The sequence below is a fragment of the Harpegnathos saltator genome, unplaced genomic scaffold, assembly GCF_003227715.2.
Source record: "Harpegnathos saltator strain DR-91 unplaced genomic scaffold, Hsal_v8.6 scaffold324, whole genome shotgun sequence".
Classification (NCBI taxonomy): Eukaryota; Metazoa; Arthropoda; class Insecta; order Hymenoptera; family Formicidae; genus Harpegnathos; species Harpegnathos saltator.
The window spans coordinates 1,286-16,644 of NW_020230122.1; the positions used below are offsets into that span (position 1 = coordinate 1,286).

Here is a 15,359-nt window from a genome sequence, read left to right on the forward strand (position 1 = left end):
GCGACGATTTCCTTACGTCTTATACGGTTCGCTACATGCAATATCCAAATTGACGTTTCCACTCTTACCAATAAAAGACGCCGAAAATCGAATTGAATATTCTTCATTTAACATATTTTATTTCGCTTCTGTTCAATTAGTTACGGGTTGTTACAGTTATCAGTGGATTAGGCTTACTGGGGACACCACTTAAAAAAAAACGCGTTAATAATAGTACTTCATGGGTAACGTGGAAAACTATTGGAAACACGTTCCTGAGACTCGAGCGGCTTGTTGCCAGCGCGCGGAGCGGCGAGGTAAAGGGAATAGCGGTGGGCGGAGATAGTCGAAAATCGGCCGTCGCGTGCACATTTTGCCAAGCTCTGATCTAGGGCTTTAGACGCATGTACTAAACATTCATAACTCGAAACAGTCACAATGTTGAAACCAAGTACGGAGTATAATCGAAGAGCCGCGATTATCGAAAGTGTTCGCGCTGGGCGCTCAGCGACAGAAATCATTCGATTCTTCGGGTACCCAAGATCGACTATGTATGATGTCGTCGCGAAGTATAACGAGTCGGAGAAGTCCAACAAAGGTTTTGCAACACCGGCAAGGAAAACTCACTCGAAGGAGCGCGTTGTCAGGATGCCCAAAATCATTCAACGGGCTTAGGAGCTGATTTTTGAGAACCCAGGGCAGTCGATTCGAAAATTGTCGTTGGTTGTCGGTGTGAGTGAAAAAAACTATGCGTCGAATCGTCGAGGAGACCTCTGCTACAAGTCTAGCGATTGACGATTGCGTCTGCGTTTATGTTTGCGCTTGCGATTAGATGTTTGTCAATCACACTAGTGACCGTTGGGAGCAAGCGTTTGCGTTTTGTCGTTTCAATGTATAGGTTTTTGCAACAGAAGTGAAGAAAAATGGAACATAGAAAAGAAGAAAAATATATGCATTATTGTGATGCTAATGATGTTAAAGTCACAATATGAGAAAAAGGTTCTTCCTAAAAAAAAAAAATGTGGGTTAGATCCTGGATAGCTAAAAGAGCACAACAAGGTTGTTTTCATACCTCTTTCTAGAATTATAACTAGAAGATCCAGACAAGTACTGCAGGTAGGTAGATATATTTTTTATGTATAGGTTATAATCAATAGAACGTAAGAATGTAATTGACTATAGTTTGTTAATTCTAATCACTTTCAGTAATTAATATTATGTATTTATTTTGTCAGATGTCTTCATATGTCTTCAGATTTGTTTGAGGATCTTGTAAAGAAATTGAAGCCATTAATTAAAAGACAGGATACTCATCTTCGACAAAGTATCTCCCCTGCAGAAAGACTTGCTGTAACATTACGTCATTTGGCAACAGGTTGTTGAGCATATCTATTTTAAGCAAGTTATATATTTTTTTGTGATTTATTTTTCATTATGTAATAATTTTATATATTATCTGTTGTAGGCGGAAGTAAAAAATCACTATCTTATACTTTCCGTCTTGGGACAAAGCACTATATCTGGATCATAAAGGATACTTGTCATGCTCTCATTCCTGTTTTGCAAGAAACACATCTTAAATTTCCTGACAGTGAATTGGCTTGGAAAGTAATTGTTTATATGGAAAGATGGAATTTTCCGAATTGCTTGGGTGCCATGGATGGGAAACATGTTTGGATAGATCCTCCACTTCAGTCTAGTTCCTCATACTTTAATAAAGAATTCCTCATATTTTTACAAAGAAACGTTCAGCATCGTGCTTTTGGGGGTTGTGGATGCTCAACTTCGATTTATATTTGTCGATGTAGGCACAAATGGACGAATATCTGACAGAGGAATATGGAATAAATGTGCTCTAAAACATCATTTGTAGTAAAACGACATTAATATTCCCTCCACCAAGTCCCCTACCAGGTACTGAGCAGGATTTTTCTTATGTAATTATAGGAGATGAAGGTTTTTTCTTTATCTACAAATGTGCTCATACCTTATCCCAAGGAACAATGTACAGGAAAAAAAGAGAGAAGAATTTATAATTACAGGTAAGTAGAAGTAAAGGAATAGGTGTTTTTTTTATATATCAGTATTTATATATTCCACATTTAATTATTGTTGCAGATTATCTAGAGCGAGACGATGTGTGGAAAATGCATTTGGAGTCATGGTCAGCAGATTTAATATATTCAGATCTCCAATGAGATACGACCCAGATGATACTCGTTGCATTGTATTGGCGATTTGTTGTCTTCATAACATGTTGAGATCTCACAGTATAGGCCGTATGATGTATACTTCACCAGGATATATTGATATGGAAGATGAAATGACAGGTCAATTGCAATATAGAGAATGGCGAGATGAACAAGGACAAGGTTTATTAAGATTACAACATCAAGGAGGCAACTCCATACTTCTGCTGCCATAGAAATGCGAGAAAATTGATGTGAATATTTTAATAACATTGGAAGAATACCATGGTAAGATCAGGCCAATTCAGTGACAGTAAAATAAAATATATTTTTGTAGAATTTTTATCCACTTTGTATTTTACCAGCTTTGTATTTTATGAGCATAACATATTTAGATAACAATTATAAATAAACAATATTAATATTTTTCAACAGACATTTTATCATTTCTACTACAAACATATAATATAACTGTAGAACAATTATAATATAAGGAAATATTTTATAATAATTTTTCTAAGTTTGAACATAAAATCTAAATGTTAAAACATCTGAAATTAAAAATGACATACTCTAGATATCAAAAACGTTAAAACATCTGTATGCTAAAACATCTGAAACTTAAAATAACATACTCTACATATAAACGCAGAATTATTAGATATATACTAATTAGGTTCATATTTGTGATTCAGATAATATTTAAATATTTTCTTATGAATATTTATACATAAAATATGTAATTACTTTAAACTTAGTAAATAATAAAATATTTGTCATGTTCTTATTAAAACTAAAATAAAATTTAATTGCATTTTAAACTTTTCTCTGAGAAATAAAAACTTAGTATATGTAATATATAAAGTTTTATGAATATAATAAAGAAAATGTTATGCGCGTATTAAAACTGACATACCAGTTTTAGTATTTATTTAAGTAAGTATTTAGTTATTTAAGCGTTTGTACAAGGGCCACTTTGGAATATAAATATCTGTAGTGCCTTTTCCACTACGTTTAGAGTCCTTCACTCTTCTCAAATTTTACATAAAAGTATCTTTCATATTTTTAAATCTGCTTGCTACAACAGTACCGAGGAAGAAAGACGTATTACTTTAAATATATGCAGTTTATTTGTACACATAACTTCTTTCAACTTTTACATTTTACACGGTAGACTGGGACAAAAACGCAAGTAAAATAATTAATCTACGAACTTGCCGCTAACTCGTTTGAATTAAGGAAATAAAAAACGAACAACTTTTTTAATATTTTAAGGTATTTAAAAATTATATTTGAAAAATCGTCATAAATATCGATGATTTTACGTTAAGAATATTTTATTTGCAAGAAAACGATATTTCATAAAATTTACGAAAAAATTTATTTTATGCCGTAAGATATGTCAAATTGTGCCATTTTTTTTAGACGCAACATATCTTTACTTTTGAAAAGACTACGAGAAGGAGGGAGAATAAATCCAACATCCTCCTTAAAATGCTACTTAAAATATAGGCTCCGCTATTGAAAATATAAAAAAAAACTAGGAGATATTTAATAATAGTAAAAATTACAATAATAATAACGAGACGCTATATAGCATTTCCTAAAATCAGAGAAAAAAGTTTTTTTCATATAAAAAAGTCGATCGATCGACTTCAGCATCTAATTACATATTCGAACATGTCTATCTATCGTGTGAACTAGCGAAATAAAAAATATTAATTTTTTATATGCACCGCGCTATCTCTATAGGTGTCTCATTCGCTGTATGGCTACAATAGCCATGTATCGCGCTTTTCTCTTTTATAACGCTATAAAAATTCATTCTCATCAATAAAATATATATTATTATTTCTATCAAGTTTGAAATCAATCGTCTGCTTAGTTTCCGAAAAAAAAATTCGCGGAAATAGCTTATTTTTCTACACACAGAATTGCCTCCTTAATCGGCATTTCTAAGGAGAAAAGAGGAAAGCGCGATACATGGCTATTAGAGCGAGCGAGACACCTATGGAGACAGCGCGGTGTTTCTATAGTTGTCTCATTCATATTGCCTACATTCAAGCGTAGAGCGAGTGAGACAGCTATTGGGGACACCATTAATCGTACCATGTTTGGTAATGCTTTCTCTCTCGATCGTGCGACGTGCGATAAGGATGTAACATCGGAACGTCTCCCACCATTTCTCCTTCGCTTCTCTCGCGCTGTACAGTACGTCCATATGCGTATGCGTATATGCCTGTCATCGCTTTCGATTGTTTTACAGGCATATACGACATCGCCGAGGGACACCATATCTGCCTCTGAGTGTAGATCCTATCGCCTCACAGTAGTCAAAAAGGCTCTCTCGGTCGATAAATTAGCCTGGATCGCGTACTTGTTAACCGATTCTAATATTTTTTTTTAATTTACTCGTTATGAATTGCTGTACAACTTTGTCGATTCACTTTTTTAAAGTAAAGCTTCAAATCAAAATGGCGGACTCAAAATGGTTATCAAAATGTAGAAACTATAAGATATTAGATATTCTTGCATCGGAAAAAAAATATATGTGTTTTAAAAGTTCCTAATTACATATCTGACGTCATAATTTTAATTTCTTGTCACTTAAGAGGATTTAAAACGATTAGAAATGTTTTACGACTTTCTTATATCTTCATATTATCAGTGCATTTAGATAACGTCTTTGCTCACACATTAGTACATATTGCTCGCAAAAATATGTAAATTTCAAAATTCAGCTTGAAATTTACATATTTTAACAAACAATATATACTAATATGTGAGCAAAAACGTAATCTGAATGCACTGATAATATAAAGATATCAGAAAATCTTAAAACATTTCAAATCTTCTGAAGTGGCAAGAAATTAAAATGTGTGTATGTGTGTGTGTCGCACAGGCAGAGATAAGGACCCCATGGTTCGTCACTCCCACAGTATTTAGAGATTCCAAATCCTCTCTGCTGTTTGTGTTTGTGTAATTTAATGTAGCACATTCGTACGGTCTTTCAACATTTCTTCAGCCTCTGGGTGAAAAGGTTTATGAACCTTCCTTACTTGTCGAAGACTAGTTATATAGGGATCCGATTAAAAAATAAGGAATGCAATATATCTTCGTTTGTATCGGTTCTTGAAGATTTTCTGCTGTGACTTGTACGGTACATCTTAAAATCTTTATTCCATGCCTTCTGGGCTTCTTCAGATAATTTCTTATAGTTTCTATATTTTGATAACCATTTTGAGTCCGCCATTTTGACTTGAAGCTCTACTTTAAAAAAGTGAATCGACAAAGTTGTAGAGCAATTCATAACAAGCAAATTAAAAAAAATTATTAGAATCGGTTAATAATTACGCGGTCCAGACTAATTTGTCCACCGAGAGAGCCTTTTTGACCACTGTGCACCTGTCGCCGGCGTTTTCTAAGAGATCGTAAAACGTCTTATTTTACTAATCTCAATATCAATATTTAATATCAATATCTCAATATCTCGGCATTTGTTCGATAGCTTTACACGCCGCGACACCAACGTGGTGTCACCGGCATTTGTTCGATAGCTTTGCATGCGACATCAACGTAGTGGACCGGCATTTGTCCGAAATTTTCACATGACACCAACGTGGTGTCACCAGACGGCATAGTGTCAAGTCTGTTCTTTTTCTACGTAATACCCGCAGATATTTTTTTATTTATATCTCAGTATACATACCATATTTTAATTTAGTTTCTCGTGACATTTGAATGAAAACTTCAAAGAAACATGCATTTTTGAAACATTTGCGCTCACATAAGTTTATCCTGTATAATTATTAATAAAGTCTTTATATTCTCTGAAAGGAGACATCCGAGTGATTTGCTAGACTTACGATATCTCCTCAGAAGGGACATCCGAGTGCAAAAGGTTCAAGTATTCTAAATATCGTACGACATAAGGTAGAAATAATCAGAAATCTCAAAAAACTATAGTGAACGATCGCTGACGATTCGACATTGCATTCGATACGAGTTCCAACAAGAAGAAAATACTACTGAAGCATGTGAATCGATTTTTTCCGCTCTTGCCGAAAGAGTTGTATCTTATAACACGTGCAAATACTAGTTTGATTGTTCCAAAGTCGGTATTTTCGGTATCAGTAATTGATGGCATCCGGAGGAATCACGAAAATTGTCGATGTCAGTATTGCAGACATTGCTAGATAAAACTCGGCACATTTAGAAGATATCTGTAACTTACTTTAGTTTAAATTATAATATATTAAGTAAATCGGAAAGTTCCGTCCGTTTAGCGACAAGTAGCTATAGCTAGAACTATCGTTAACCTCTAATGTCTAAACGAAGCTTAATAGTTTGTTTTGACATCTGTCATATAACATAACATTCAGTACATAAAAGTATACGTTTGTATCAATAACATTATTTTTCACTGCATCGAAAATGTCGAAATTTGAGCCAAATAAGCGTCATTTGCGCGAAGTGTTAATATTTTGCTTCAATTGGAAGAAAACTGCAGCTGAAGCTTATCGAATGCTTGTAAAAGTTTATGGTGATAATGCTCCTTCTGATAAAACATGCAGAGAATAGGTTCGACGCTTTAAAATTGGTGATTTTGATGTAGAGGACAAAGAGCGTTCTGGACGGCCAAGAGTATTCGAAGATGAAAAATTGCAGGCATTGGTGGACGAAGACCCATGTCAGATGCAAAAGCAACTTGCAGAAGCATTAAATTGTGCTCAATCTGTCATTTCCGATCGTTTGAAAGCCTTAGGAAAGGTTTACAAGGAAGGAAAATGGGTTTCATATGAACTGAAGCCAAGAGACATTGAAAGGCAAAAAACCACCTGCGAAATTTTACTTGCTAAGTAACAAAGAAAGGGGTTTTTACAACGTATCATCACTGGGGATAAATGGATTTATTTTGACAATGCTAAACGTCGAAAAACTATTTGCGATCCCGGCCAACCCTCAACATCGACGCCAAAACGAAATATCCACGGAAAGAAGGCAATGCTCTGTATGTGGTTGGATTAGAAGGGTGTGCTGTACCATGAGCTGTTGAAAAGTGGTCAAATAGTCACAGGGGATCTCTACAGAGAACAAATGATCTGTTTGAGCCGAGTATTGCACAAAAACGAGTAGAATATGAAACAAGACAGCATAAAGTAATTTTGCTTCATGACGACGCTCGGCCTCACGTCACAAAATCTGTCAAGGAAACGTTAAAAGCACTTCGCTGGGAAGTGTTACCTCATGCGGCTTATTCACCAGACTGTGCCCCTTCCGACTACCACTTGTTTCGGTCGATGGTACACGCACTTGCTGAGGAATGCTTCAATTCTTATGAAGACGTCGAAAAATAGGTCTCTGACTGAATAGCTTTCAAAGATGATTCATTATTTCGCCGCGAAATTCGTTTGCTGACCGAAAGATGGAAAAAAGTCATCGCTAACGATGGACAATATTTTGATTGATGTATTTTTTCATTTGTTTCTTTTGTTTCTTAAATAAAGTTATACGTTTTGCAAAAAGCGGACGGAATTTTCCGATTGACCTAATAATATTTCTGTCATATAATTGCAACCTTCTATGAGTGGGAAATTATAACTAACGTATATATTGGTGGTAACGTACATGTTATATTACGTGTTACATTTCATTACATTACGACAATGTAACTGTTATGTAACTGTGTTTACTAGGTTAGCGGTCACATTAAGCTATTTATTCCGAATAACATCGTCACAAATTACCATTTTCCGCTGTGCAATTATACGCGTTTGCATAAAGAAGATTTGCATATCAGCTTCGCAGAATTCCCTCGCGGCATTCGGTATGACGTACACAATCATTAATAGAAGTTTTAAAAATATGTACAATGTTACTATCGTCGACGAGTTTATTGCATGAAAGCCAATATTCGATAATGAGTTGTGCCGTCCTTGTCTACCTCTTATGTCCGATGTGTAATAGGAAAACTACTTATCTTTATAATTAAAAAGCCAGGCTTCGTATAACATTTTGCAAGAGAGAAGATTGTTTTAGAATTTGTTCAAAAACATATGTGTGTGTATACATACACGATGCAACGATGTCCCTGCGAGGCTAATATCTCGAGAACTATCGTCTGCATATCAATACATATTTGGTTAAAAAGAAATATGAAACACAATAGTTTTCGTAAGAATTTCTCAAGATCGCGATAATGTAATTCAACAGAATTAAACATTTCAGTGTCTTACGATTAGTTTTAATTGAACAAGATCCGCTTGAAATTCGCACGAATGAATGAGGCAAAACTTTGATAGTGGTACGATAAATATACCACTAGATGTCAGGAAATCCTCAAGACTAAACAGTAAACAGCAGAAGCCAGTGTTTGCTCCGATCAGTCGGCCGCAGACTGAGGTGCGGCTAACTTTTGAAATTTGTACTGAATTTTGTTATCTTCAACAACTATAATTAAGCTTAGAAGATGGAACAAAATATTAAGATCAACATTGCACATAATATAAGGTAAGATTCATAAGTTCTGTAGTGTAAATTTGAACAAGATACTAAGTCCTTAAAATTTTAGAAAAGTTTGGTTATAAAGTGCCGATTCATCTTAATGTATATGTATAAAATTTTCTCTTTCATATAAGATATTAGGTTCTTTTAAATTGGATAAATGAATTTATTTTCTACGTGAGAGTTTTATTCGGAACATTTTATTTATGGAATATTAAATCTTTGATATCTTATAAAAATTTTTCTAAATGTCACATCTTTAACATTCGATAATTATTTCATCTTTTATGAAAAAAGACATTTTTTGATATTTAAAAGAACTTTTTAATCACAAGTTCGCGACGTTATTGACGTTTCACGTGTAAATTTTCGTATAACAGTATTATAAAAAAATTATTACATATAATACATCGAATATTAATATACGACATTAAACAAATTTGCAGTTAAATAAGTTAGATGCTAGCTTACATACACATACACATATATATATATATATGACATTAATTATGGTATTAAGTGTAAGTCGACATCAACATCAATTAATATCATTAATATCATGAAAGCATGTGTTAGTGCTTAACATTTTAAATGCAGGAAAGACCCCGCCAGATTCTTATGGAAATCTGTATTCGGTTATTTTTTTTGAAACTCTGTAAAATAGCATTTTATGTGATGCTGATGAAAAATTATTATTCCACCAACTCGATTCTGTGATTAGTTTTAGCTCTAGAGAAAGTCAAAGGTCACGAGTAACACGCTACCTGTTCTTCTCTGCTAACTCTGCTTTTCTGCTAACCTGCGAGATTATTTGCGTTGGATTCCCAGATCAGTGCTGGGAGATCTAGAAAATTTCCGGGCGTGCATTGAGCAAACGCTGTGAGAGCCTCAGTACCGTATTAATTTATAGGTATTTTATCGCCCGTAAGATGCTATGGATTCAAAATTGCAATCGCATAAATCAGATAATCTAAATCTTGGTTATTAAGTTGGTCCAACTGTAATTTTCAATCTATAGTCTAATACGGGCGTAAGATCCCTCGTTTGAAAGAAAATATGAAGGAATTGTAGGGAGAATAGAAAGGTCTGTGAAAGAAACAGAATACTGTTCATAATTAATAATAAACATATAATTTTATTTTTTAATAACTACAGAAAAATAAAATATGAATACCAACATTTGTTGTAATAGCAAGGAAAACTGCAGAAAAACCTTACTAATATTCTTACAATAAAATTGTACAAACAAATAAACGTTAAAAAGAATACTTATGTTAATGTTGAACACAATACTTAATACTATCATTAATGATATGTAAATGTGTTTAATATCACACACTTTTACTGTTATTGAACGTACCTGATGCCATGTCAACCAATCTTTAAAAATGTTCATACCTACCACGCTGTTCTAAATTTTTGTGCTCCAATCCAATTTTTGTGCTTTGTGTTTCCTCTTCTCGATGCCACTGGTTGAAGGTTGGTCATCCATTTTCACAGCACTTAATATTTTATTTAACAAAAAATGAACACTATGATTGCATTATGATATCACTGATTGCACTATCATTATTCTTACACACTACATATAAACACTAAATAACACTTACATTACATTTATTAATGATATTAAGAAATTATAATGTTGATGTGACATAACATAAATATAACATATTTACTGGGTAACCTAAGGGCAAGAGCACAGGCTTTTGCATAACACATAATACATAACGCATAAGAGAATAAACCAATTAGTTTTCTTCATTTCCCTCCTCAGGACAGAAATGAAGAACTCTGATTAGTTGATCCTCTTATGCGTTGTGTATTATGCGTTACGCAGAAGTCTGTGCTCTAGCCCTAACCCTAAACCACGCACTCGCGGAAGAAACGCGGGAAAACAACTACGGAAGGCATAGATATTTTGCGCGGGCCCCTCTATGGATCCTCTGTCATGCGTTTTAAACTGTCAGTGGTTTTTGATATATATATAGCTCTACGTCACTTCAGGCATGCGTTGTAGCGTGGAAAATTCTTTGGATCTCCCAGCACTGTTTCAGATTGCTTCACGTACGAAAAAAAGAGAGGGTAATTGACCGTGTATATACGTGTACGCGCGCATCTGTATGTGTGCGTATGCGTGCGTACATGCATGCGTGCTTGTGTACGTATATGCGAGTGTGCCTACGTGTGTGTACATGTGTCTTTAGGCGTGCATGTGTTAATGTTGTATCATTTCTCGCTCTTGCATTACCCAGGATCAACGACGGGAACGTAGCGAGTATCTGATCACGTGTGTATGTGCATGCGTGTATGTGTGTGTGCGTGTGTGTGTGCTTGTGCGTGCGTGTATGCGTGCGTGTGACGGAAACTTTCCTGGTGGGAGTCGGCAATGATGTACCCAATCATATTTATACAAATACATGAATGTACTTTTGTATGAATACAAGGGGTTTATGTCATGCTCATTTCATATTCAGTAAATATTTTGTTCATTTTCGATACGCATCATTTCATTTGGATTTTTTTTCTAAACCTGTTCTTGTTCTAACTTGTTATGTCTTGCTCTAACCAGCATCTTGTGTTACCTGAGTCAAAGTTGTCCATGGCTATCTGATATTATTTTGATGCCACGCATAGCCTAAGTATCATAGTACGCTGGCAACGTGTGCACAAGTTCCAAGAGCTCTAGCCTCTGATTTACATGTGCAATAATATCCAGATATAGGTTCATAATTATCTTCATTCTCCTTGTCGTAGTCGTTCCTATCAACATCATAAGCTATAAATATCTGATAACATGTTGCGTTCTTAAACTTTGAAAATATCCGTATCCTTAAAAGGCCATCTTCATTAATGCGCTCATCTACTTCAACTATTTCTGTTGCATCATATTGCAATTTATCCTGTACGTAAGATAAAGCTAGATTTATCTGATAAATATTTATAGTTACATTTCGTATTCCAAAGTGTCCCAAAATATTCCAAAGTGAGGTAAGAAAAAGCAAGTTATTATTCTGCAGTTCTCTCTATTATGCACGTCTTCTATATAATTGTTCTGCCTCCACACGTGCCTGCAGGACATTAACTTCTCTTGACGTTTGTAACATTTCTCGCGCTATTTGCACTATTACATTTTGTATAATGTAGGGTAGGGTATAATGTACATTTTGTATAATGTATAGGATCACGATAACGATTTAGAATTGCTCCCGTAATCCGATAAAAATCACCAAAGTTATATTAGCAGAGAAACGTGTTATCCGTGACATTTAATCTTCTCTAGAACTGAAAGTAGTCATAGGATCGAGTTGATGAAATGATAACTTTTCATCAGCGTCACATAAAGTACAGTGGCGTGCAAAGGTTTCGAGCCATAGTGTCTTTTTAAGATACATGACAATATATTGATTTGCCTCTAAAAGTTAATTATATAAAATAGTTGACATAACATTCTTATAAATAATAGTACAGTTACAAAATTTTGAAATTATATAGTTTCTAATTATTTAGTCATATAATATTTACATGTGTTCGAAAGTATTGAGCCATACTCTTGTTGTGACTTTATGAGCCCGGTTTGTTTACGTTTCTTAGGAAACTCCTTCGTAAATATTTACTTTAACTAAGATTCAGTCTATTGTCTACCGCAATGCCGAAGCATACAAGCCTTCAGTTACGCAAAACCGTGATTAATCTTTCTCAACAAGGAAAGGTTTCTCGCGAAATTGCTAATTGCTTATTAATTGATAAAAGTACTGGAAATAGGATTATTGCTAAATATAAGTTGACGAACTCTCTAGTTGATAAACCACGAAACGGCAGATCTCGCAAAACTACAAAGTGCGTCGATAAAATGATTAAAAGAAAGTCGATAGCAGATGTTAGAAAAACTGTCATGGATATTTCTCGAGAACTACGAGAAGAAAATCTTGCTGATATTAGTCGAAGTACAATATCTCGATGTCTAAAGGAAGTAGGACTTTTAAGACGTGCTGGTGTAAAAAAAACCATTAATTAGTGCAAAAAATAAGAAAACTCGATTTTGCAAAGAAATTTGAACATTGAAGTTGATTGGCGAAAAGTATTTTCCTCTGACGAGTCAAAGTTTCAGTTATTCAGGAGTGACAGTAGAAAGTATATACGACGTCCAACAGGCACAAAATATAACTCAAGATACCAAATTCCTACCGTAAAACATGGTGGAGGTAACGTGATGGTTTGGGGATCATTTCCTTATAATGGAGTTGGTCCATTGGTTGAGATCACGGGTACTATGGACGCTATAATATATCGAGATATATTGACACAGCATATGCTGTCATATGCAACTCGAAACATGCCACGTAGTTGAATTTTCCAACAAAATAACGATCCCAAACATTCATCAAAACTAATAAAAGAATTTTTCATCGTGAAAAAAATGCGAGTTCTTGACTGGCCCTCGCAATCGCCGGACTTGAATCCTATTGAGCATTTGTGGCAAGAACTCAAAATACATACAAGAAATAAGAACACTCCAATAAAGCTGAATTGTGGCAAGATTTGCAAATTCAATGGCAAAATTTACCTCAAGATCGCATTTCTAATTTAATAGCATCAATGCCTCGCCGTTGTGCTGCAGTGATTGTTTCTAAAGGCATGGCAACAAAGTATTAAGTTTAAAAAAACGTTGATAACATTTTTTGTTATTATTTTTCAATAATATATTTTTCTTATGAATAAGAAAACTTTTTGGCGCAATACTTTTGCACTGTTTGTAATAAGACATTGTGTAAAAATAAAGTATTTAGAATTATTAAGAGTTTGTAAAGTTTATATAATTGTAGGACAAATAAATACATTTTGTTTATATATATGTGTAAAGTTTTTAGCGCTCATTATGAAATGAATATATAATAATAATTGGCTCAAAAGTTTTGCACGCCACTGTACTATTTTACGGAGTTTTAGAAAAATTAACCGCGTACCGATTTCCATAAGAATCTGGCGGGTCTTTTATTTGAGCGACGAAGTTTTCGACGTAATTTTACGATTTATTAAATATTATTTCCGCACACTTTATTTCTAAGAATAAGAAAGAGAGAGAGCAAGAGCGAGAGCAAGAGCGAGAGCGAGAACGAGAGCGAGAGTGAGAGCGAGAGCGAGAGCGAGAGCGAGAGCGAGAGCGAGAGCGAGAGCGAGAGCGAGAGCGAGAGCGAGAGCGAGAGCGAGAGCGAGAGCGAAGCGAGAGAGAGAAGAGCGAGAGAGAGAGAGAGAGAGAGAGAGAGGCAGAAGGCTGAGAAAGAGAATTTCTAAAGATAATAAGGTGAGAATACTATTATGGCGTTACGGTGCGATGTGACGCCTGTCAGTTGATTGCTGGTCAGCTGGGACAATCTGATCAGCTGTGCTATCGAAAAATCAATACTAGTGCTTATTGATTCGTTGTCCAGTGAGATCGTTTTTCAATTTTAAGGACCACTATTGATAGCACAGCTGATCAGATCGTCCCTATTGACCAGCAATCAAATGACATGCGTCGTCACATACCATAGCGCAGTGCGTAACACAATCGTTTATTATAAAAAAGATACAAGAAAGCGTCAAGGACATGCGCAACACGTATTGTGTTATTTTTAGACATCTCAAACTAAAATTTTTTCAAGATACGTGTGTACCAAATTCAAATTATTATTTCGTCAAAATATATATGTAAGTTATTTGTATATCAAACTCTAATTATTTTTTTTCGAGATATACAGGGTGATTTAGACTGGATTAGACCCAACTAGGTCACCAACATGGAACTTTTTCATAAACGCGACACTTTAGAGAAAAATGTTTCAAACAAAAGTTGTAGGTTTTTAAATGGCATCAGATAGTGGTATTAGTATAACTTTGAATAGCATTTTCAATAAGGTCACGTGAAAGTCACCTTCAATTTTTTTAATGGAATCCCTTATTTTTCATTGCATATTCTTGTAGCTTATCTCGAGAGCTTTGAGAATACTATGATAAAGTATTTTTCCATTAGGTATTTTTTGAGTTATGAGGCCGAAAGTTAAAATACTATCGGTATTAGCATTATCCAAAACATGGAGGTTGTACGGATTTATATCTCTATTATGTGTGTGTGTGCGTGCATGTATATGTCACAGCAGAGATAAAGACCCCACGGTTCATCACTTTCGTAATATTTATCGACTCCAAACCCTCTTTGCTGTGTGTGTATGTGTATGTGTGTGTGTATGTGTGTGTGTGTAGCTGATATGATTAGGCTTTATGTCCGAAATGTTCACCATTTGCTTCAATGCAAATAAGTACTCTTATCTCAAAATTATTTGTTACACGAAGAATTTCATCAGCATGTAAAGAACGAATAGCGTCGCGCATTCTATGAATCATATCCTCTCTTGTCGTAGAGCATTCGTAGTATACTAGTACTTTTAGTCATCCCACAACTACTAAACGGAAGAAAATAAATTTCGTCGGAAATGTTTGATTATGCCCTCTGGTCTCGTCCGGATGGATTAACTATGTAGTTATGCTTTCTTACCTACATCGTCAACAGAGTTCAAATAAAAAAGGCGCCCCCGCCCTGTCGCCTCCTGCCTGCCCCGTGGCGCTGCACGCGCTCTGTCGCACCCTGCGCCGCCACGCGCGCTGCAACTTCATTGTGTTTTCTGTTCTTACAGAGTCAAGTGAGTT

The 15,359-nt window shown here is 34.9% G+C and overlaps 1 protein-coding gene and 1 long non-coding RNA gene across 2 annotated transcripts; both read left to right on the forward strand.

Annotated features, from left to right (window-relative positions):
• The first annotated feature begins 1,050 nt into the window (after positions 1 to 1,050).
• LOC112588866 (uncharacterized) lies at positions 1,051 to 1,503 on the forward strand. The gene is made up of 3 exons (XR_003113094.1): positions 1,051 to 1,095; positions 1,215 to 1,354; positions 1,445 to 1,503. It is a non-coding gene; the product is annotated as an uncharacterized LOC112588866 (long non-coding RNA).
• Positions 1,504 to 1,929: 426 nt separating this feature from the next.
• Positions 1,930 to 2,435, forward strand: LOC112588867 (uncharacterized). Its single transcript, XM_025300058.1, has 2 exons — positions 1,930 to 2,021; positions 2,098 to 2,435. The coding sequence occupies exons 1-2, from the start codon at positions 1,930 to 1,932 to the stop codon at positions 2,402 to 2,404; spliced, it is 399 nt and encodes a 132-aa protein (XP_025155843.1). The 3' UTR covers positions 2,405 to 2,435.
• Positions 2,436 to 15,359: the final 12,924 nt, after the last annotated feature.